This window comes from Capra hircus, chromosome 2 (genome assembly GCF_001704415.2).
Source record: "Capra hircus breed San Clemente chromosome 2, ASM170441v1, whole genome shotgun sequence".
NCBI classification, from domain to species: domain Eukaryota; kingdom Metazoa; phylum Chordata; class Mammalia; order Artiodactyla; family Bovidae; genus Capra; species Capra hircus.
In genome coordinates, this window is record NC_030809.1 from 32,397,842 (window position 1) to 32,421,882 (window position 24,041).

At 41.2% G+C, this 24,041-nt stretch overlaps 1 protein-coding gene across 11 annotated transcripts in view; it reads left to right on the top strand.

Annotated features, from left to right (window-relative positions):
* Window positions 9,149-24,041, top strand: part of FN1 (fibronectin 1) — a 69,391-nt gene continuing 54,498 nt past the window's right edge. For 4 of the 11 annotated variants that reach the window (XM_018059801.1, XM_018059832.1, XM_018059817.1 and 1 more), the window contains exons 1-10: window positions 9,379-9,529; window positions 10,446-10,574; window positions 11,523-11,660; window positions 13,130-13,261; window positions 14,481-14,618; window positions 17,327-17,485; window positions 19,765-19,956; window positions 20,830-21,009; window positions 21,624-21,800; window positions 22,865-23,017. In XM_018059801.1, the coding sequence (XP_017915290.1) occupies window positions 9,379-9,529; window positions 10,446-10,574; window positions 11,523-11,660; window positions 13,130-13,261; window positions 14,481-14,618; window positions 17,327-17,485; window positions 19,765-19,956; window positions 20,830-21,009; window positions 21,624-21,800; window positions 22,865-23,017 (1,549 nt within the window). Of the gene's footprint in view, window positions 9,530-10,445; window positions 10,575-11,522; window positions 11,661-13,129; window positions 13,262-14,480; window positions 14,619-17,326; window positions 17,486-19,764; window positions 19,957-20,829; window positions 21,010-21,623; window positions 21,801-22,864; window positions 23,018-24,041 lie in introns of all 11 variants that reach the window. The other 7 variants (XM_005676508.3, XM_018059785.1, XM_018059810.1 and 4 more) reach the window with 4 other exon arrangements.

A 24,041-nucleotide genomic window follows, 5' to 3' on the forward strand; every position in this document is an offset into this window, starting at 1 on the left:
TGCCTTTTCAGTCTTTAATAGACAGTTCAGCTGATGCTTTGCAAAAGGACTTCAAGAATATTCATGGGAAGGACTTTTAAATAAACATAGATCAGATTATATCAGTGAACTTGGTAAGAAATTTTTATTACACTGGTAAGGGAAGCAAATCTTCCCTCTCACTGGCAGCCATGATGGCTCTGAGGCTGTCTGCAGCAGTCAGCAGAATGGCAAAACAGTCTTACAGTGACGCTCACACTTGAAGGGAAAGGGGATTTTGACTGTGCTATATGCTAGTATGGGCTTCTCTGGTGGCTCAGAAGGTAAAGAATCTGCCTGCAATGTGGGAGACCTGGGTTTGATCCCTGGGTCCAGAAGTTCCCCTGGAGGAGGGCATGGCACCCCACTCCATTATTCTTGCGTGGAGAATCCCCATAGACAGAGAGGCCTGGCAGGTTACAGTCCATGGGGTCCCAGGGTTGGACACAACTGGGCAAGCACAGCACATGTGCTAGTTTTCAGGAATGAACAATGAAAGAAGAACTGTTAACTGCTTAATTAAGAGTTATGAGATACTGGCTTTGGAAAAATCTGGTCTTCATAAAACATAATGAAAGTCTTACAAGAGAAAAAGAAAGAATGGCCTTGGATACATCAGAGAAAATTGCTAGCATGTCTGTGTGACACCTACAGAATGCATTAGTCTCACGTTGAAAAAGTCATCCACAAAATCCTTTAGTCAATTACTTTGTCCAGATCTTTATTCCAGAAGGAGATCATTAAGTGATACCACAATTTTTACAAGGCTGGTGATTCAGAAAGCTTCATTTGTTATGTTTCTAAGTTTTGTATCCTCATCTGTACCAATAAGAGGATAAGAGTACTTATCTCAGAGGGTGGTTGATGGTTGAATTAAAAAATGCATGGTTGTAGTTCACTTGCAAGGTCATGTCTGACTTTTTGTGATCCCATGGATTGCAGCATGCCAGGTTTCCCTGTCTGTCACTCTATCCCGGAGTTTGCTCAAATTCATGCCCTCTGAGTCAGTATGCTATCTAAATATCTCCTCCTCTGCTGCCCTCAGATCGTTTTGCCTTTAATCTTTCCCAGCATCAGGGTCTTTTCCAAAGAGTCAGCTCTTTGCATCAGGTGGCCAAAGTATTGGAGCTTCAGTTTCAGCATCATCCTTCCAATGCATATTCAGGGTTGATTTCTTTTAGGACTGATTCCAGCTTGTAATTCATCCAGTCTGGCATTTTGCATGATGTACTCTGCACATAAGTTAAATAAGCAGGATGACAATATACAGTCATATCATACCTCCTTCCCAATTTTGAACCAGTCAGTTGTTCCATATAAGGTTCTTACTGTTGCTTCTTGATACACATACAGTTTTCTCTGGGGACAGGTAAGGTTTTCTGATTTTCTCATTCTTTTAGGAATGTTCCACAGTTTGTTGTGACCCACACATGAAAAAATGCATTAAGTATTTAGTACTGAGTCTGGCTCAGAGAAAGTGTTTAATAAAGTCTGGCAGTTTAAATGAACTTCTCGTAATTCTCTTCAGATACTCATATCTTTATGAACTTGTTCACCACGTGCTTAAGCTTGCCTTAGTTTTTCATGTTTACTATGAAACATTACTATTACTATGAAAACATAGCAATAATTTGAAATATCCATTTCATCTCAGTAAAATTTTCACAACTAATGAGAGAATATATTAAATTTATCAAGAAAATGGTTCAGCACAAATTTAGGAATAGTTATACTTATACTTATTATAATTAGACTTAAATTCAGAGTTAAATTGAAGAAAGTAGGAAAAACCACTAGACCATTCAGGTATGACCTAAATCAAATTCCTTATGATTATATAGTTGGAAATGAGAAATAGATTTAAGGGACTAGATCTGATAGACAGAGTGCCTGATGAACTATGGAATGAGGTTCATGACACTGTACAGGTGACAGGGATCAAGACCATCCCCATGGAAAAGAAATGCAAAAAAGCAAAATGGCTGTCTGGGGAGGCCTTACAAATAGCTGTGAAAAGAAGAGAGGCAAAAAGCAAAGGAGAAAAAGAAAGATATAAGCATCTGAATGCAGAGTTCCAAAGAATAGCAAGAAGAGATAAGAAAGCCTTCTTCAGTGATCAATGCAAAGAAATAGAGGAAAAGAACAGAACGGGAAAGACTAGGGATCTCTTCAAGAAAATTAGAGATACCAAGGGAACATTTCATGCAAAGGTGGGCTCGATAAAGGACAGAAATGGTCTGGACCTAACAGAAGCAGAAGATATTAAGAGGAGGTGGCAAGATTACACAGAAGAACTGTACAAAAAAGATCTTCACGACCCAGATAATCATGATGGTGTGATCACTCATCTAGAGCCAGATATCCTGGAACGTGAAGTCAAGTGGGCCTTAGAAAGCATCACTACGAACAAAGCTAGTGGAGGTGATAGAATTCCAGTGGAGCTATTTCAAATCCTAAAAGATGATGCTGTGAAAGTGCTGCACTCAATATGCCAGCACATTTGGAAAACTCAGCAGTGGCCACAGGACTGGAAAAGGTTAGTTTTCATTCCAATCCCAAAGAAAGGCAATGCCAAAGAATGCTCAAACTACCACACAATTGCACTCATCTCACATGCTAGCAAAGTCATGCTCAAAATTGTCCAAGCCAGGCTTCAGCAATACGTGAATCGTGAACTCCCTGACGTTCAAGCTGGTTTTAGAAAAGGCAGAGGAACCAGAGATCAAATTGCCAACATCCACTGGATCATGGAAAAAGCAAGAGAGTTTCAGAAAAACATCTATTTCTGCTTTATTGACTATGCCAAAGCCTTTGACTGTGTGGATCACAATAAACTGTGGAGAATTCTGAAAGAGATCGGAATACCAGACCACCTGACCTGCCCTTTGAGAAATCTGTGTGCAGGTCAGGAAGCAACAGTTAGAACTGGACATGGAACAACAGACTGGTTTCAAATAGGAAAAGGAGTACGTCAAGGCTGTATATTGTCACCCTGCTTATTTAACTTCTATGCAGAGTATATCATGAGAAACGCTGGACTGGAATAAACACAAGCTGGAATCAAGATTGCTGGGAAAAATATCAATCATCTCAGATATGCAGATGGCACCTCCCTTATGGTAGAAAGTGAAGAGGAACTAAAAAGCCTCTTGATGAAAGTGAAAGAGGAGAGTGAAAAAGTTGGCCTAAAGCTCAACATTCAGAAAATGAAGATCATGGCATCTGGTCCCATCACCTCATGGGATGGGGAAACAGTGGAAACAGTGTCAGACTTTATTTTGGGGGGCTCCCAAATCACTGCAGATGGTGACTGCAGCCATGAAATTAAAAGACACTTACTCCTTGGAAGAAAAGTTATGACCAACCTATATAGTATATTCAAAAGCAGAGACACTACTTTGCCGACTAAGGTCTATCTAGTCAAGGCTACGGTTTTTCCAGTGGTCATGTATGGATGTGCGAGTTGGACTGTGAAGAAGGCTGAGCACTGCAGTATTGATGCTTTTGAACTGTGGTGTTGGAGAAGACTCTTGAGAGTCCCTTGGACTGCAAGGAGATCCAACCAGTCCATTCTGAAGGAGATGAGCCCTGGGATTTCTTTGGACGGAATGATGCTAAAGCTGAGGCTCCAGTACTTTGGCCACCTCATGCGAAGAGTTGACTCATTGGAAAAGACTCTGATGCTGGGAGGGATTGGGGGCAGGAGGAGAAGGGGACAACCCAGGATGAGATGGCTGGATGGCATCACTGACTTGATGGGTGCGAGTCTGAGTGAACTCCCGGAGTTGGTGATGGACAGGGAGGCCTGGCGTGCTGGGATTCATGGGGTCGCAAAGAGTCGGACACGACTGAGCGACTGAACTGAACTGATTATTATACTTCTATTGCTGTAATTCAGGTGAATAAGTCCTTAATATTTTATAGCTAATTTAATCCATAGAAAGAGTGTCTATTGACCACCTATATCACAAAAGTCTATTGTTGGTATAAAAATTTATCCAAGAGATAACGTTTATGGTTGTTTTTAAGCATCTGAGGCAACTTTCAAAATTAGCTGCACAAAGCTTCCCTGGTGGTAGAGTGGTTAAGAATACATCTTGCAAGGCAAGGGATGCTGATTTAATCCCTGGTCTGGGAAGATACCACATGCCACGAAGCAGCTAAGGTGTGTGCCACAACTACTGAGCCCATGTGCTACAACTACTGAAGCCGGTGCACTTAGAGCCTGTGCTCCACAGCAAGGGAAGCCAACGCAACGAGGAGCCCACACACCACCATGCAGAGTAGCCCCCGCTTGCCGCAACCAGAGAAAGCCCATGTGCAGCAATGCAGACCCACTAGGGCCAAAGAATAAATGAATGAATGAATGAATAAACAAAATTAGCTTCATTTAAGATGCTTAGGAGACTTCCCCGGGTGGCGCTAGTGGTAAAGAACCTGCCTGCCAATGCAGGAGACAAGAGGTGCAGGTTGATCCCTGGATCGGGAAGATCCCCTGGAGGAGGGCATGGCAGTAGTCTTGCCTGGAGAATCTCATGGACAGAGAAGCCTGGTGGGCTACAGTCCATAGGGGTGCAAAGAGTTGGACACAACTGAAGTGACTTAGCATGCAAGATACTTAAAGTATGTGAATGTAAGAAAGATAAAAAATAATTTAAATACCGAAAATCTTTCTAAAATTTTTTTCAGCCTTTCAAAACAAATCTTTAAAGCCACCTACATAAAATAAAGCAGAACTGAAATAAGGAGCAACAGCACACAAAAATAAATATTTTCCAAGAAGCTGCTACCTATCCTGGAAAGCTGAAATGTTCTGCAATAGAGTTCTGGGTGAGTGGTCTAGCTACCCAGTAGTTGGCTCCATGCTACTGATTGAATAAGACACCTTTGCAAAGCCTTTTGGGAGGTACATCACTCTAGTGAGAAAAAGGGCGCTCCTGTTAAGCAACAAAGGGCACTGATTAAGGCTGTTAAAAGTGCTGATTAAATAATAAAGTAACTTAAAATACAAACAAAATGCTAAGTGAAAACCGACTAGGTTTCAAGGCATAAATTAATGTCCTTATCAAGTATTCCACGTCCCACCCCCCCACCCCCCAAGCCCACCAGTTGCAAGGCCCTGTCAGTTCTAGACAAACTGTCCAGACATTCCACCCATGGGGCTGCCCATGGGGCAGTTTATTTTTCCTTCTCACACCTGTGCTTAATGAGCAGTTTTGCAAACTCAACTGTTTTCAAGGGAAGATGTGAAGGACTTATGCCCCCAAAAATAAAATCAAGGTAAGAAACAAAACTACTGTAATTTGTCTCCAGTCAACCTACCCGGAGAAGACTGTGAAACAGTAAAAGACACTACAGGCTCTTAAGGCAGAAAATTCCAAAGGTCACCTAATCAATGGCCTCCCCTCTAACAGAACTGAAAGAGATTAAGACCAGGATAAAAGGCAAAGGTTTTCGGGAAAAACAGCCCACCTTCATTTAAACGTAACCCTTGGGGTCAAGAAGTTATTTCTTATCGGGGATAAGACTTTGGTTTTCAGCAGGAAAGGGATTTGACTAGGAAGGGCATTGTCTGCCCTGTGCGTGTTCCTGTTAAAGAAAAGTCATTTCCACTTAGGGAAACACTGCCTTTTAAAACTATTCCTTAAATTGCTTTAATTTCAGTCTTCTCTAAATGACTGGCTCTGATCAATTCCTTTTGTGCTTAACCATAATGTTCAGCTCAAATGAAGTCAATTCACTTCAGATTTCCATAATTGCCCATGTTCCTCATTAGCCTTCTTCAATAATAAAACATCCAAATGATACCCCCAACACACAAATATTTGTGTTCCTTTATGTTACTGACCATTTAATTTGACCTAAGTTCTGAAAATCTTATCTCTACAGCAAGTCCAAGAAGAAGCCAAGCACAGTTGTCAATGAATATATGCCCTGTCTCTACCACACACATTGACATCACACAAGTACTAGGTTTGGTAAGAGGCTACTTAATGGCAAATTTCCTGTTAGAAAAACGAAGAAATGAGGCTACCCTGTATATGCTGCTGCCACTTGAGTGCATGTCCTTGAACAAAATCAGAAGATGGTACAAGTAAAAATGATTAAAGATATCCTATGCTTTAATCGATACTTTAAAAACAACTTTGTTGGGGTATAATTTATATACCAGGGCTTCCCAGGTGACTCAGTGGTAGAGTCCACCTGCCAATGCAGGAGATGAGGGTTTGATCACTGGGTCGGGAAGAATCCCTGAGGAAGGAAAAGGCAATTCACTCCAGTGTTCTTGCCTGGGAAATCCTATGGACAGAGGAGCCTGGAAGGCGCCAGTATAATGGGTCACGAAAGAGTCAGACATGACTTAGCAACAAAACAATAACAGTCAACTCACATATCATAAAATTCACCCATTTTAAGTTTACAACGTGGTGAATTTCAGTAACTTCATCAAGTTGTGCAGCCATCACTACATTCTAGTTTTAGAACATTCCTTTCCATCACCCCTTCAAGATTCCTTATGCTCATTTACAGCTAATTCCCATTCCCAACCCAGTGCCAGCCACCTACCAATCTACTTTCTATCTCTTTTGTCACATTTCCCTCTCCAATTTGAGATGAGAAAAAGAAATCCAAAGATATGTTCAATAAATAGGAGGACACTGTTTGCTGAAGAAGCGATCCTTGTCAAAATAAACTTCAGAATTCTTACAGGAGTGCAAGAGAACCTTGGACACCAGGCATGGATAGTTTGAGCAGGGTTAGAATGGAGAGATTCAATTATCTCTCCAGTTAGAGATAACAGACTTACACAATTACAAGGAACTTTGATAATGAAAGAATACTACAGCAAGCCTTGCTGTCTTAACTAAGAAAATGCTTCTGTCTCCAAAGTTGAAAAAAAAAAAAATCCACTTTTAAGTAAAAGGGTAAACTGTCATGATTTCTATAACAGTCAGAATATTGTATATTTTTGCTTGTAAGACTTTACAAATATACCATATCCTTAAGCAAATTATATTTCAACAGACTCAAATATCAGTTTCTTCTGAAATGTAAGTCACTTAGGCTATTTCCTGCAAGCTCTCATGTGTATATTATTCTTATGTATTTTGAGTACAGTAAATATGTCAAACTATTATGGTTTTGGTTGGCAAAATACTTTTTAACCACCGATTTCCTTCCCCCAGAATCTGTATATTTTAAGAAAGCATTAGCTTCAAGTTTATCTTATTTACATCCTGATTTCCAGGTACCCTTCCCTCTGGAAGGAACATCAGCTTCCCAGAAACTTATGAAGAATTTTACAGGGGCCCTTTTATGTGTGAAAGAGAAAACTGGTTTGTCAAGTGATGATGAGAAATTGAAAAAACAAACAAACAAACAAAAAAACTCTAACCCAGACAGGACTCTAAATTTGGGGAAATTTGTGGCACTCTTTCAACTTGCAAAATTGGTCACAAAGATGCCTTAGGAAGTTATTTTACACTTCTTGCAGGAAACTGATATTTGCTGTGTTTTTTCCTCTTTAAATCCCTGTGTTAATGAAAAGAAATGTTAGTTTTGTGCCTTTGATGTTGGGCATTTTATAGACCAGAGTTCGAATTACCCATGGCAGTTACCAAAGGCAGAACTTTTTCTTTAAGTATGTGCAGAAAAAGACAAACCTGCTTGCAGCCTTCATAGATTCTCAAAACCAATGCGAGGTCTGCACTACTAACAAAACTAGCGAGGCAAAACTTTGAGTTTAGATCTTTCAGGAGTTGCTGAAGAAAGTTGAGGACTCCTTTTGAAGATCTTTAAAAACCAAGTGTGACTTGTGTTTCTCTGTAAAAAGAACTGATGTGATGAGTTGCTAAATGCTAGCGACTTCTCAGATTCCCTTTCTACCCATGCATTTAGAGGGAAAGACTGGGAAATCTTAAATGGGAACTTTCCACATTTCTTAGAGTATTACTTACTTGAAAAATAAAAAAAAAGTCTGGCAGCGGGGCTGGGGGAGGGGAATTCTATGATGAAACCGATGTCTACCAAATGAAAATGCCAAATAAACGCAAGGAAGCTACCGTAAGAAGGAAAGACTGGAAATGGTCTTTTCTCAACTTTTAATGACTCAACGATCTCTGTTCTGTGTAACGGTGAACATGGGCAAGGACATGACGATCTTTCTCTCTCCAAGGTCGGTCCAACTTTCCAGTTTTCAGCGGTATCAGGCATCCCATCCCCAGGACAAGAAGACTTTCTTGCATATTTGGGCGGGGTGGGGGGCGGGGGCGGGAAGCAAACGGCTGCTCTGTCCTTTCCAACGAAACCTCGTTCACCGAGTTTCCGTCTAGATCCGCCCCGCGGAATCCCTGGTACTTAGTAGAAGCTCATTAAAGGGATCCTTTCTCCCTTCCGCCCTCCGTCGCCTTCCTCCCTTCCCACCCCCTACCCTCAGTTAAAACGTCCTCAGAACCAGCAGGTACTGCGTTTAGAAAGGCAGAAGACTTGAACAGGAAGCTGTGAAGGCAAAGTGAGTCCCCAGTCATTGCACAGACCCAAGAGAGGGAACCGCAGGAAAGCCAGCCGCTCCCCGGGACGGCAGTCTACATTCCGACGGCTGCAAGGTGGTGGCTGCTTTATGGTTTTTCCTCCCCGTCGAAGTACACTCCAGTGAGCGGAGGTTTCTTCCCCCCACCCCCATCGGTGACGCAATCTGAACTCTTCCCCCCCCTCCGCCTCACCCCAATAAAATATTTAAAAAGGGAAGCGGGGGTGGGGAGGGAGGATGGACTTGCGACCCCTTGGCTACACGGCACTCCAGCCCCTCCCTTTCCTCCCAGTCTACCCATTTCCAGACGCTTCCCATCCCTCCCCTTCTACCCCCCAAAAGTTTGACGACCGCAAAGGAAACCGAAAAAAGTTCTCTTGTCCCAATCCTGGCGGGCGATCAGCATCTCTTTTGTTCAAGGCGAACCCACAGTTCCCCTGACGTCACCCGGAGCCTGGGCCAATGGGCGCGCGGTCGGCGGCGGCTGCGGCCGGAGGAGGGTGGGAGGGGGTCCGGCCGGTCCCTCCTCCCCGGCGCCCAGGGCCTCGCGGGGGGCGGGAAGGGACCGTCCCATATAAACCCTGGTTCTCTGGGCTCGGCCGCTCGCGCCGGCTGCGCTTTGCACGGGGAAGAGGGGCACCCCTAATCGCGAGCGGGGGCGAGGGGACCTGCAGCCACAACTTCTTTCGTCCTCTCCTTCCCTCTGTCCCTCTACCCTGCCCTTTCCCCATCCTCCAGCCCTGACTCTCTTGGTGGTACTGGAAGGGGACTCCGTCCGCAGGTTGCGAAGGGAGCCAAACTTAAGTGGCAAGTTGCCTCACCGTCTCAAGATGCTCGGGGGTCCGGGGCCCGGGCTGCTGCTGCTGCTGGCCGTCCTGTCCCTGGGGACAGCGGTACCCTCCGCGGGAGCCTCGAAGAGCAGGAGACAGGCGCAGCAGATCGTTCAGCCCCAGTCCCCGCTGACTGTCAGTCAGAGCAAACGTGAGTACTGACCGTGGGCTGGAACAGGCTGCCTCAGGACGGGGCCAGAAAGCCAACCAAAGTTGTGAGTGAAGTTTTGTGCGCGCGCGCGCGTGGAGTGTGTGTACTCCTGAATGAGAGGGGGACATAAAAGACTGGCTTTGAGCAAGCTGGTTTTGTGGGCTTAGGTAAATAAGGCGCTGGAAGGCGGAGCTCAGCGATGTCCAGCAGGGCTGGTACAGACTCAGGTCATCCTCCTTTGAATTAACCAGAACTCGTCTTTAAAGAGAAAAATGATGCACCCCTTTAAAATTTTATTTTTGGGATTAGTGTGGTCCTTACGCTTATTTTCTTTGTTGCTAAGTAATCGGTTAAATACTGTCAAAATGGGGATGAGGGGAGAGTAGCTGAATAATTATGCTGTTCCAACTTTGAATGAGATGTAATTGCTTCAAAATGCTTTCTCAGGATGCTTCTCCAAGAACAGAGATTGGAATTCCTCTTCCAGTTTCTCAAAGACACACCCTCCCTTTTCCTTGGCTAATGGAAACTGCTTAGCATTACCCTTCTTGACTTATTACCCCCAAAGAGCGCTGAAATTCCTTGCACGTTTTAAAATGTAATTCCCAGTTATCTGCTTTTCAAAATGTTTCCATTCCTTTGGTGCAGACCCCTGGCCAGATGGAAATGACATCATTGTATAACATTTAACTAAGTCAAAAGAAAAACAAAAGGAATACCTAAATATCTACATGTGCAAATGTGTGGTTAACTCGTTAGATATCTAGTTGCTTTTAATTCTTCTGATGCTTTGATGATTAACTTTTTTCCTGTTCGTTTGTTGCTTAGGCTTATCAATTTAGTTGTGCAAGAAAATTCCATACTTTGGAAAAAGGAAGGATCCAAATTTAATGACTTTTTTCTTCATTTCTTACAGCTGGTTGTTATGACAATGGAAAGCACTATCAGATAAACCAACAGTGGGAGCGCACCTACCTGGGCAGTGCCTTGGTCTGTACCTGTTATGGAGGGAGCCGGGGCTTTAATTGTGAGAGCAAGCCTGAACGTAAGTGATGGGGAGCCTGCCTAGTTCTTAGTATCTTCTGATTATTATAGTTATTAGAATCTAATAGAGAAGTAGTGCTTGTTGATTAAATTTAGGATTAGTAGTAAAATTACATATCCCATTTCCCTAATAAAATTATCTTTAAAAATGTTTAATAACTGTTTATATTTGCTTTTCAAATTATATTGTTCTATTTACTTTTCAAACAAAAGAACAAATATATCCCAAAGTAGTTTCTAGGGTCTTCTTTCTGTTTTACTTTCCCAAAACATGAATGATATGTGTTCTTTCTCCCTTCAAAAAGAAAGAATTGCTTATAAAATTCTAATTTATTAGAAAGTAATTCCAAATCTTAGACTGTAAGAGTATGGGGCAGAAAGCACTTTGGGCAGTACATTGTCAAGCGATTTGTCAGCTGCATTTCAACGTAAAACCACTGACCACTTCAAAGTTCTCATTCCTTTATGACCCTTGATCTATTTCTTATAAATTATGGCAACTCCTGCAGAGAACCACTGATGAGACTAAAATGGAAATAGTAGGATTAACAAGGGCCAGTGCTGGGGTGGGGGTGGGAGCTCTTCAGACTGTTTATTTTTAAGTGGACCTTGGTTTGATTCTCTGAGCCAGAGAGAGGAATCTAAAGTCCTTCCTTCACAATCTAGCTGGTTCTAAGGTTGTGCTTTATAGCTTTTTCCTAAGCGCCTGAGAATCCTTTCCAATGGAAATTCATCACCAGAAAATTAGAAAACTTGTCAAAGGTTGAAAACTGAGGCTTTGTTAGACCCTAGGGTAAAATTGAGATCTGCTACTTCAGGTTTTAAAAACTTTCCACTTGTCCCTTGCTACTCACAGAATAGAAACGTAGGTTTTCCCTTGGATGAGAGTAGTGGAATAGAAAAGTTTTTCCCTATGTAAGGTTCATATGGACTTTCCTTCTTCCCTCAGCTGAAGAGACTTGCTTTGACAAGTATACTGGGAACACCTACCGGGTGGGCGACACTTATGAGCGCCCGAAGGACTCCATGATCTGGGACTGTACCTGCATCGGGGCTGGGCGAGGGAGAATAAGCTGCACCATTGCAAGTAAGAACGGCCTCTGTCCAGGAACGCTGAGATAACACAGTGTGAACTTTTCCATTCCCATCTCTGTCATTTTCTGTTACCCATGACTGGATATTCCTAATGTGGGGATTTATCCCAGGTGAGCAGACACCCTTCTATGGCCACACAGCTGATTCCTGTGCCTCTGAAAGGTGGCTCTGAGCACAGATGGAGGCAGTGTTCAGTCTGTTTGCATTTATAAGAGAGAGAGAGTGTGTGTGTGTGTGTGTGTACACATACGTACGTAGCCTAACCAGGCAAATCTCTTGGGTTCCATCCCATTCTTAGAGGAGTTGCCCATTTTATGTTATCTGGGCATCTTCAAGCCAGACTGCTCATGTGGTGATCCGCAGTGATCGGAAAGATGGTCACGAAGAATGAATTAGCCGTTGTGTGCTCTTCTAATCTTGTTAGCAGTGTACACACTGCTTGGATCTCACAGAAACAGTCTGGTTTCTTTGTAACCAATAGTTTATAACCAGGAAGCAGAGCTCTCTATTCCTAGGAATAATGTGGAATGAATTTTCCAAGGTACTTAGGGATCTGGACTTACTCTCAGCAATTCTAGTTTAGCTAAGTCAAACTTTCCAGTATGATTCATTGGGTTACCAATAGCTTCTATTAACACAGCACTTAGTGTATTTTAATCCATCGTTGTATAAGTCTCTTAAAGGCTCAGTCTAAAAGACAAATCAGACTTCCCTGGCGGTCTAGTGGTAAAGACTCTGAGCTTCCACTGCAGGGGGTGGAGGTTCAATCTCTGGTCAGGGAAGTAAGTGGCACCCCCGCCAAAAAGCATGATGTACAGCCTTCTGGAAAAGACAAATCAGTCTCTTGTGAATAAGCCCAATCAGCCTGTCCTATATTTAATGTTAGAATTTATCCAAGATTATCGGTATATGTTAAGAGTCAGTGTTCTATAGTGTTTACATACCGTTTACACAGTGGACAGTTTAACCTTTGTATGTGCCCTTGTGTTTAACCAGATTTCCACACTTGCGATGTATACATCTATTTGCTTTCCATCAAAAAGACATTTCTATCCTAGGGTGAAGTACGGACTCTCCACATCCTGAAAGCTGGAATTCTAGGTCTAGTGTGCCTTTTGCATTGAATTAGTCTCAGGCTAAACCCACTATGTGTGTGTGGAGGCCATGCCTGGCAGCCTTTCTTTTCTGCTTTAGAACTCAATTTCCTGTGATCTCTCTGGGGATCCAGGATTTATGACTCCTTTCTTTGCTATTCAGATTTCCTCTGTGGTTTCCCATTGTGCTTAAACCAGACATTCAATTGAAGGACCCCAAATGACCAGACCTGTTAACTTTTCCCCTGTCCCCGATGGGAACGCTGCTCTCTTTGGCCAGCCGAAGGGGTTGGAATATGAGACTTTTTCTGCTTTAAAACTATTTTCTGTCCCACTGTCTGTAACATTTGCTTTTTATCTTGAACAGACCGCTGCCATGAAGGGGGGCAGTCCTACAAGATTGGTGACACCTGGAGGAGACCACACGAGACTGGTGGTTACATGTTAGAGTGTGTGTGTCTGGGTAACGGGAAAGGAGAATGGACCTGCAAGCCCATAGGTGTGTGACTTGGGGATAAATGGGGGTGGGATACACAGTCAAAATGTTGGGTTGAGTCAAAATTGACATGACAAGATACCTGTCTTCCAATAAAAAAGATAAGAGACTGAGAATTCTATTTAAAATAATGAAATGTTGTGTAATCCATAGTCTTCTTTAAGGAATCGGTTCAAATTCCCAACCGTGTATAGAAGTCTTAGGGATTCCCAGGTGGCGCCCTGGTAAAGAATCCGCATGACAGTGTAGGAGATGCAAGAGATCTGGGTTCCGTTCCTGGATCTGGAAGTAGGAAACGGCAACTCAAACAGTATCCATTATCCTTGCCTGGAAAATTCTGGGAACAGAGAACGCTGGTAGACTGCATACCGTGCATGGGCTGGCAAAAAGTCGGCCGTGACTGACTATACACGTATCAATGGAAGTCTTAATTTTTTTTCAAAGCTTAAGATAGAGTTGAAAGATTTAGGAAGAAGTCATTTGTTTTCTCTAAGATCTGTTCTCAGATTTCTCCTTGGTCAAGATGTAAGTTTTTTTAAAGGAAAAAAAAAAATGAGACTTTTAACATCTTTCTTTATTGGAACACGGCAGATAGAAACACCGCGTGTTTGTATGTGGTGTGTGTTCTATCATCTCTTGCTCATTTTTTGTCAAAAATTGCTGTTTCCTTTGGTGTCAATGTTTAGCTGAACTCTATAGATAGAAATCTAAGAGTTTCTGGCTATAAATTTTATTCTGATTGATCTCTAAGACAGAGGTTTTTATTTTCTTTGTGTTGCCTCTATTTTTACAGAAATCCAGATTTTAAATAGCTTTCTTGTCATTTTATGCAGGCATTCATAATTGGTCATTTTTAATTAAGATTGGAATTTTGCATATTTAGTCTCACTATTCAAGAGATTCATAGATCCACAGGAGGCACATAGATCCTTTTTGCTCAAAATACTGGTGTGAGGAACGGTGCTAGCTGAAGATGTACAACCCGTGTACTTGTTAGGAGAACAGAATTTCTGCCTGCCAACTTGGCTAGAGCTTCCTTTCACTTTGGTTACTTGCTCTGTGCTTAGTTACAGGGCGTGCCTTTCTATTTGAACAGAGTGCCACTTAAAAAAATGTGGTTGGGTTTTTGCTTACACAATATACTTTAAATTACAGGGAGACAGCACAGTTTGAAATAACTTCTTTCTTTTTCTTTCTGTTTTTCCTTCCAATTTCCCCGCAGCTGAGAAATGTTTTGATCAGGCTGCTGGTACTTCCTACGTTGTCGGGGAGACCTGGGAAAAGCCTTATCAGGGCTGGATGATGGTGGACTGTACTTGCCTGGGAGAAGGCAGTGGACGTATCACTTGCACCTCCAGAAGTACGTTTTAGATCTGTATGTTAAAGATGAAGTCAGGCATTGTTCTCTGGATTCCTAGAGAGAATTGTCATATGATATCACGTACAACATCCATTCCATCAGCATGCTAACCTTTGGATGTCTAGAAAAATTTTGTAACCAACTTATTCTACTGCTTCAAAGAAGACTAAATTAAAATAAAACAGCTTATTTCAATAAGGTCCTAGGTTATCAGCTACTGAGAAAAAAACTTAATGTTCATTTCAGTGCCAAATGTGTCGCAGACCTGAAGATAAGTTGCCAGTGTTTCATCTACGTGATCGCTGAGATATTTTCTAAGTAGCAAGGAAATCTTTAAAATAACAGGCACATGCATCTTTGGGCATGTGAGTGCTCTTGACAAAGAGAGGAGCAAAGCTCTAAAGTTTTGGGTTTCCATCTATGCTTGACATTTAAGTAAGGCACATACATTAGCAAAATTGATGAAAATAAAAGGTACTTATCCCATATGTTAAATTATGTTTAACCCCAATTCTGAGGTCAAGGACAGTGTCTCTGTAGGTTTATAAGTGCTGTGAAGAAGCTAAACTTTGAAAGTTTCTGAAAGAAACACTGGTATCTCTGTAGCTCCTTCTAAGATTGCCCCGAGGCCTTACTTTTTGCCTTAGGGATTCAATGCTCCTTTTTTGAAGTGTCAAACTATAAAGTTTGTGGAAGCAATACAGCTATCAACTATCAGTGTTATATGTTTAAAATCAAATTAAATATTTTGAACATGTCTTATCTAGCTGGAAGTTTTAACCATCTCATCATGTTCACCATCCAAATTTGAATTCTTTCAAACAAAAAATAATCTCTTTTAAATAGTGATAGCAATTTAAACTAAATGTTTTTGAGCATCTTACCAGTTCTCTTACATTTAACATTTTATTACGATTATCAGACTTCCAAGACCTCGGCGGCAGTGTTTTAGTTTAAGACAAGTTAGATGTTTGACTCAAACTCTTATCTATTATTTAAAGCCCTTCTAATAACAAGTTGGGAAAAGCTTCTCAAAGAAAAGTCATTTCTTCCATGAAATTTTTTAAGTCCCTACTTCATTCAGGATGGTGTAGGGATGCAAAAATGAACTGGACATTAGCCAACTCGTCAAAGAGAACTTAGTAAGTAGGTCAGGATGATGAGAAAGGCTTATATATATCATCTTCTACAAAGCACAGAATTAAACACTTTGAGACAGATACTGAAATAGTACTATGGAGGTTCAGGGGAAGACAACACTTGGTTGGAGATTTGGGAAAAAGTGTCACCAGCAATGCTATCTTTATTCAGACTTCTGCTGTGGTGGGAGATCAATATGTGTCTGTATGTGTCTGAACTTAACATCAACTAATTATTTTTTATCTAACCCAGTGTAGTTCTGTTTCACAAACCAATCAAATCCTCTCACATTGCAGCATATGGGCAAAGCTGGATTATAATTAAAACAGTTTATTTGCCAGATAATCATAGACTGATGGTAATTTAGTTACAAATTATTATTTTATTTTCTTGTCTGTCTAATCCCGTGGACAGAGGAGCCTAGTGGGCTACAGTCCATAGGGTCATAAGAGTCAGATGTGACTAAATGAACATTAAACAAACATTATTTTATATTAATAATCTCACTTTCCCATCAAAGAGTTAACACCATGAGCAATTCAAAAGATGCCATTTTATTAGTAATGTTAAAATAGGTTTGTGTTTGGTAGGGGGTGGGGTGGGACCAGGGGAGAGAATATTTTAGTCAGAGAAGTTGGTGGTGCCTTGAATTGTTTTACATAACAAATGAAAAAACAGATGCTGCTTTCTTTTAATAGTTCCTTTGGGGCAGTTGGTTGAGATCCTATGAGACCTACTTGCCTCCCTATTGTTTCTAGTTTTCTAAAGAAAAACCCTTATGATAAGGCAGGTTGTGAATAGTCATGACTCAAAGCCAGGAGAGCCAGAGGATACAGAGGGAAGACTAGAAAGCAGAGGGGATGAATTTAATCAAATAAACAATGTGAAAAAGTGTAATGAATGAAAGATTTTCATCAAATTTAATGAACTGAATGACTAAATGAAAATTTAATGAGTGAAAAATAGCATTCTGGCAAACAGATGAGTGGAAATAGACTACATCGTATAGCTTCCTTCACACTGTTTTAAATGCAATCACATCTTTCAGAAGTTTACCACCCATGGCACCACAGCTGAATATAAAGGTATCATCCAAAAACAGCTTACCAAACTTGAAGTACTGTATTCTCCTTTCTTTTTTTAAACTTATTGGAGTATAGTTAACAGTATTGTGTTAGTTTTGGGTGTACAGCAAAGTGAATCAGTTTTAGATTGTTTATTTAGATCATTTAGCTCAGTCGAAAGAATCTGCCTTCATTGCAGAAGACACAGGTTTGATTCCTGGTTTGGGGAGATTGGAGAAGGGTATGGCTGTCCCCTCTATTATTCTTGCTTGGAGAATCCCATGGACAGAAGAGCCTGGCAGGCTACAGTCCTTGCGGTCGCAAGAGTTGGACGCAACATAGCGACTAAACCACCACCATTACAGGCTTATTACAGAGTACTGAGTGGAGTTCCCTGTGCTGTATGCTAGGTCCTTATTAGAAACAACTCTGTTGTTATTTTAGGTTTGCATCAAGCCCAAGCTCAAACTGATTTACATGTTTTAACGCTTCTTTCTGCCACAGACAGATGCAACGATCAGGACACTAGGACATCCTATAGAATTGGGGATACCTGGAGCAAGAAGGACAACCGGGGGAACCTGCTCCAGTGCATCTGCACGGGCAACGGCCGTGGCGAGTGGAAGTGTGAGAGGCATACCTCCCTGCAGACCACATCTGCAGGTGAGGCACGGGGCCCCAGGGACCCAAACGGGGCACCTTGCACAAAGCATTCCGCAAAACCATCTTTCCCTTGGTGTGCCCTTGAAGGATGATGTGGCTATGAAGCTGAGTTCCTTTGCAGACTGTTAGTTAAAACTTTGTTTACTATCAAGTTTTCTAAACTTAAATAAAATGAAACTAAAATGGATCTGGGGGGGGGGCGGAAACTAATTTTAGTTCCAAGAGGTTAAACTGATGGCCAAGAAATATTACTAATATCATGAAACCTACATGATTTATATACAAAGATATCAATAAATATATTGAGATCTGTAGATCAGTACACATGTGGATATTCATATACATACCCTTGTGTATGTATGTTGAATATCTAAAGTACATTTTAATGGAAATGAGAAAATTTGCTGAGTTACATGATCCCTTGATTCTTCTGCTGGGAAAAGTGGGGAAAAGTACATTTGTTCTTTTTCAGAATGGCATATATCTCCTTACCCTGACATTCTATTCTTTTTGTTGTGGAAACAATCCTTTATGTGTGGTTTCCATGCTCCAGCAAACTCTGTTGCATTCCATAAAATAATGCACAGTCATTTTCTTCATGTATTGGCTTTCACATTTGAAAAATTCAGAGGAGTCCTAGACATGGGAAGGAATGACATAATATTTAAGCTTTTTTAAAAAAATAGGTTTTAATTATTTCTAGTATAAGACTAGGATCTTTGCATTATAGCTTGTTTTGTAAGAATCCAAAGAAAGAAAGGGTGGTCAAGAATGTGTACTTCTGTTGTTATCCTTGCTCTGTTTTATCAAGTTTTCACTATACAGTGCACTAGCCTTATGGTTTAGTCTTTCATCTAGGTCATTTAGCAAAAAGTATTAATTACTTACTTGGATTTTCCTCCTTTTGATGAGTTTTCATCTTGCCATGAGCACTTAGGAAGGAGAACAAGATTGGACTTGATAACATTTTTTGAGTTATTTGATTACTTTCAGTAAAATTGCTGCTAACCTAAAAAAGAAACAATTACTAATCTCAGCCTACTGAAGCAGTTTAAATTAAAAAGAGTAGAGGTTAATTAGGAGTAAGCATTCAATGATTGCTATCTATTTTTATTAGTATTACTAATATTAATACTGAAATGGCTCTGTTCAAAAAAGTTTGAGAGCCATGGAGTTAAACCAATAAAAACTTTCTTCTACAGGAGCTTAATATTCCTTTGCGTTGTGACTCTCCCAAGTGGGGTGTATGAAAACAGATGCCATGTTCCCCCGATATGTGTGACCTTGGGACCATTGTCTATGAAGTATTTGGGTTCCAATGTTGCTCAGAAAGGAAAGCTGTCTTAAGGGGCCTGTCTTAGAGAGATGCTAAATTCAGTCTACCAGCATTCTAGCTTCAGTTCTAATTCTGTTCCTCCTTGGGCCTGACCCCCAAGAGAACAGATTTCTATGTTTAAAGAAAAGATCAGCATATTCTGTTGTCTTACTCTGAAATGAAAGCTGTCTTAAGAGGATTGATTGATTTTAGGGAAAAAACCATGACAGAGTTCCCAAATAATCTTTGGAGAAATGAAATGTAGGAGGAGGAGGGGTAGTGAATAGAAAATCCAATATGGCTGCCCAGGGCACGGTCTGAGGAGCTCAGAGTTACGTCGATGGCGAGAGGTCTGCTGCAGAGCTGCAGAGACTTCTCAAAATAATATCAGGAAGAGAGATGCCCAGATATATTGGGCTAGTGGGAGCTGCTAAGAGATGGTGAGACAGACCATTACCGGCCAAGGGAAAAGCCTGGGGACAGCTCAGGGTACAGGAAGGGATAATGAGAAGATCAGTGCAGATGAGGCATAGAACAAAGGATAAAGTGATCTGAACTGAATGAAATGGAAAGAATGAAGTCAGCTGATCAGGTGTAGAGGACTGTAAAGTCATGGGCTTTGGCTTGCTGAAATGAGTAAGCAGTCGTTGGAGGTACCTGCTCTGTGGAGTGGCAGAGTGATGTTGGTGATTTGGAAATACACTCTTGGTGATTTGGAAATACACTCTTGGCACCTCCAGGTAAGCTGGAAGGAAGAGAACACTGGGTAGCCTCTTGTGGTTTATTTCTTAGGCTGAGTGCCAAAGCTAATGCAAAGAGGGAGGGGCATTTCTTTCCAATCCCAGCTCAGTAACAAGACGGATTGTAGAGTCATCTGGATGAGACCTTGAAGATCCCAGAAAACTTCTCCAGGAAGTAGTTTTCCCTTAACCAGCTCTGTGACTTTTCTTTCTCATGTCCTCAGGATCTGGCTCCTTCACTGATATCCGACCAGCCATCTACCAGCCCCAGCCTCATCCTCAGCCGCCTCCGTATGGTCACTGTGTCACAGACAGCGGTGTGGTTTACTCTGTGGGGATGCAGTGGCTGAAGACACAAGGGAATAAGCAAATGCTGTGCACTTGCCTGGGCAACGGAGTCAGCTGCCAAGAGACAGGTCTGTGTTATCTTTTTTAAAAAGAGGACCGATAAGTTTCTTATTATTTAGACTTTGAAAGGCAATACATTCATTTACCAAAAAATGTAAAACAATAAAACAAGAAACGTTTATAACCTTACCAGCCTATGATAACAGCCATGGTTGGCGTTTGATATATATTTTTTCAGTCTTTTTAATCTATGTGTTTTCTTTCCTGTAGTGAGTATTAAGCTACTGTGTATTTTTATCTGTCTAAAATGTTAAAAGAGGTTACTTTCTGAGTAAACGAATCCATCCCTATTTAGTACTCTAAATCCCAAAGTTCTGAACCTTTGTGATGTAAACTTCTTTCAACAACCTGATGAAACTCTTCTAGGGTATAAAAGTGGTGATAATTGTAGCAATAATAATTGGTGCACTTGACTTTTCCCCTAGTACAGCCTCTTGTGTTAATTCTGACAGCACCAACAGAACCATATATACCCCTCCAGGATCACTTGAGCAGCATCCTTAATTAACCTGTAGTAATATATTGGGTTGGCCAAAAGTTCATTTGAGTTTTTCAGTAACACCTTAGAGAAAAACCCGCATGAACTTTTTGGCCAACCTGATAGCTTTGCAAATGGGAAACAGGCATGGCGGCTGAGGTGGTAACAATGGATGTCAGAAGAAGAACTCAGGTGTTGTTCTACCCACAAAAAACATGTGGCTTTCTGAGTAAGGTATTTTGATAACAGTATGATCTGGTCAATACTTATAGCTGGTCATATTCATAGTATTTTTCCCCCCTTTGAGGACACAAGGTCAGCCTCAGTTAAGCTGAAAATAAGGAACAATAGTGGGAGACAAGTGCAACTATGTTTACTGAGACCCTTTTGGTTATGCTTGTAGCTATAACCCAGACTTACGGTGGCAACTCCAACGGAGAGCCGTGCGTCCTCCCGTTCACCTACAATGGCAGGACTTTCTACTCCTGCACGACCGAAGGGCGGCAGGATGGACACCTCTGGTGCAGCACAACTTCCAATTATGAGCAAGACCAGAAATATTCTTTCTGTACAGACCATACTGGTGAGTATCCCAGGGGGAAACACAAGTGAGAAAACCCCATTTCTCATGCTCTGTTTTTATTGGCTGGCAAGCTGGGCATTCCTTTCAAGGCTACACTTGAGAAGTACTACCTTTGTGTCATCTGGACCCAGGGGACATGGGACTAACTTCACAGTTAAAGATACTCCCAAGTTTCCCAGTCGTCTTGGGAAATGACACCAAAGGAAAAGCCCTCCAGTGCATTTATTTTTGACACATTGGGATCGTTAAGTGATTAAAGATGCTTGTATGGGAAAATCAGTAGGCAATCCCACAGGCTGAAGACTACATAGGAGGCAGGCCTGAGTGCTCTTGCTTTTGTTTTGGCTAAAACCATGATTTATTCAAAGCGACCATTTAATCTTTTTCTTTTTGGCTGGAAAAATGAGAGCAAAAATTGGATTTCAATCTGCTTGAGAGGTGAAGGTGAATACACTAAGTAGGCTTAGAACTGTATTATTAGACATCTTTTATTCTGAGACACACTCTGAATTAGTTGCAGAAACTTGGCTAGTTTAGTCGCAGTAATTCCTCACTGTACATTGGAAAGCTCGGTTGTAATCTTTTTCTTCTGACATGTGTGTTGTTTTGGACAGTTTTGGTTCAGACTCGAGGTGGAAATTCCAATGGTGCCTTGTGCCACTTTCCCTTCCTGTACAACAACCACAACTACACGGACTGTACTTCTGAGGGCAGGAGGGACAACATGAAATGGTGTGGAACCACACAGAACTATGACGCTGACCAGAAGTTTGGATTCTGCCCCATGGCTGGTAAGACGAAGCCCTTGTAGGCAGCTGTCTTGGTGTAAGACAGGCTTACTTCTGTTTCACGCATTAAGGCTTAATTTTTAGACAGCAGAAAACTTCATGATCTATATGTAATCAAATATTTAAGAATTATAGAATTGTTCATATGATTTATAAGAATTATACAATTATTTAAAAGTATAAGAATTATAGAATTGTTTATATGATTTAAAAATCCCACTGTTATAAAGTCCAAAACATGTAAATACAATAAAAATACTTTTTAAAAGTCTGGAAATACACTTTTTTTTTAAACAGATGTGTCTTTTGTAAAAAGCACACAACTGAGTGGCTTAAAACATTGACATGACTGCTGCAGGTACAGACCTGCAGTATTTGCATACAGCTTTAGAATAAGGTCTATCACTTATTAAACAACAAAATGACCCAGACTCTGTATTTTCCAATCAATAGGGATATTGTTTTAAAAGGCTGTGCTCCAGTTTGTGTGAATGAAGAAAGGAGAACCAATACCTTTTGTTTTCAAATTTCGAGAGCCACTAGACTACAGTTGACTTTCTGAGAGTAGAATTAAGAATCCATGTGCTGCTGTCAAGTGTGAATATGAGGCAATGAAACATCAGAAGGAAACTATTAATACTTAGGCTTACTTTCATTCCTCTCATTTCAGCAAAAGAAAATTTGGATTTAGAAGGAAAACACGTATTAACTTACAATTCTATACCCATACACATTGTTTCCCTTTGATCTAGAATAAACTGAAACTAGAAAATGTTATGGGACAGTAGTCAAATCCAGACTTCTAGAACATTATAAACCCCTTGAATGGGTAGGCATAATTGTGGTTTACATCCCTTAACCATACTGTAATTTTTCCTTAAAACAAACCTCATCTTCAGACTATGTTTTCTCTCTCTGGTAGTCAGAGCTCAGTGAATTTTTGAGGCACAGAAGACTTCCTTCCAAGAGAGTTCTTAGGATCACCAAACCAGCCTGATGATATAGCATACATTTTATCCCTTGTGATCATTTATGCAGTAATGCATTTCCCTTCTGTTTCCAAACAGCCCACGAGGAAATCTGTACAACCAATGAAGGGGTCATGTATCGCATTGGAGACCAGTGGGACAAACAGCATGATATGGGCCACATGATGAGATGCACATGTGTTGGAAATGGTCGGGGAGAATGGACGTGTGTCGCCTACTCTCAGCTCCGAGGTATGCTCACTTGTTAATGAAAATAGTTGAGAGGACAGAGAATACAGAGAAGCAGACTTCTTCGTGAAAATTTGTGCTTTACCAAAAGCAGGAGAAGAAGTATGCAATGCCACTCCATTAGTCTACTGTGTTGGATAGATTTTGCATGTTAGACAGCCAGTTAAGAAAATCTGGTAGAGCATTTCTAAGATTCTGAAACATTCGCAGGATGTAAATACTTAGGCTGAGCCAAAAAGATGACTTCAAAGAACAGAAAATGATCACTTGATATCACTTGATCCTTTTAGCTTAAGGAAATGGCAGCCCACTCCAGTACTATTGCCTGGAAAATCCCATGTATGGGAAAATCCCATGTATAGCCTGGTAGGCTACAGTCCACGGGATCGCAAAGAATCAGACACAACTGAGCGACTCTACTTTCTTTCTTTATGCTGTTGGATTCTTGTCTAGGAAAGACTGGGCAATTTTTGTAAAGAAAAGAGACCGTGCTATTCTAAAATTAGATCTTGGCAGAGTTCCTTTAATTCAAGGAGAAAAAGACATAGAGACCAATTTCTTTTGTTCACTCTAGTTTTTCCCCTTTGGACCCTGGTGTATGATATAAGGGTTGTTGATCTATTAAAACTATTTCAGTGTTTCTATTTCTTTGGTTTGAAAAATAAGACTTAGGTAGAGCTCTGGGCTGATAAATAGTCCGTGTAGCCTCTGTGTTGACATTGGCCTGGACTCATTCTCCTTTTACGGGGCCCGATGGATGACACAATCCAGGTCTAATACATATGATGTTGCGGAGCTGAAAAGGACACTCGGAAGGCATCCAGACCAACTCCTCATTTTACAGAGGAAGGAACTGAGGCCCAGAGAGGGAAGTAATTTCTTAGGATTGCAGCAAGTTAACAACAGAGTTGGCCTGATTTTGTTGTTGTTGTTAACTTTTCAAATGTCACTTATGGTATTCTATTTACACATTCCAAGAATCTCCCTAGCCCTGCTATTCTAGAGATGAGACCATTGCATCATGCTG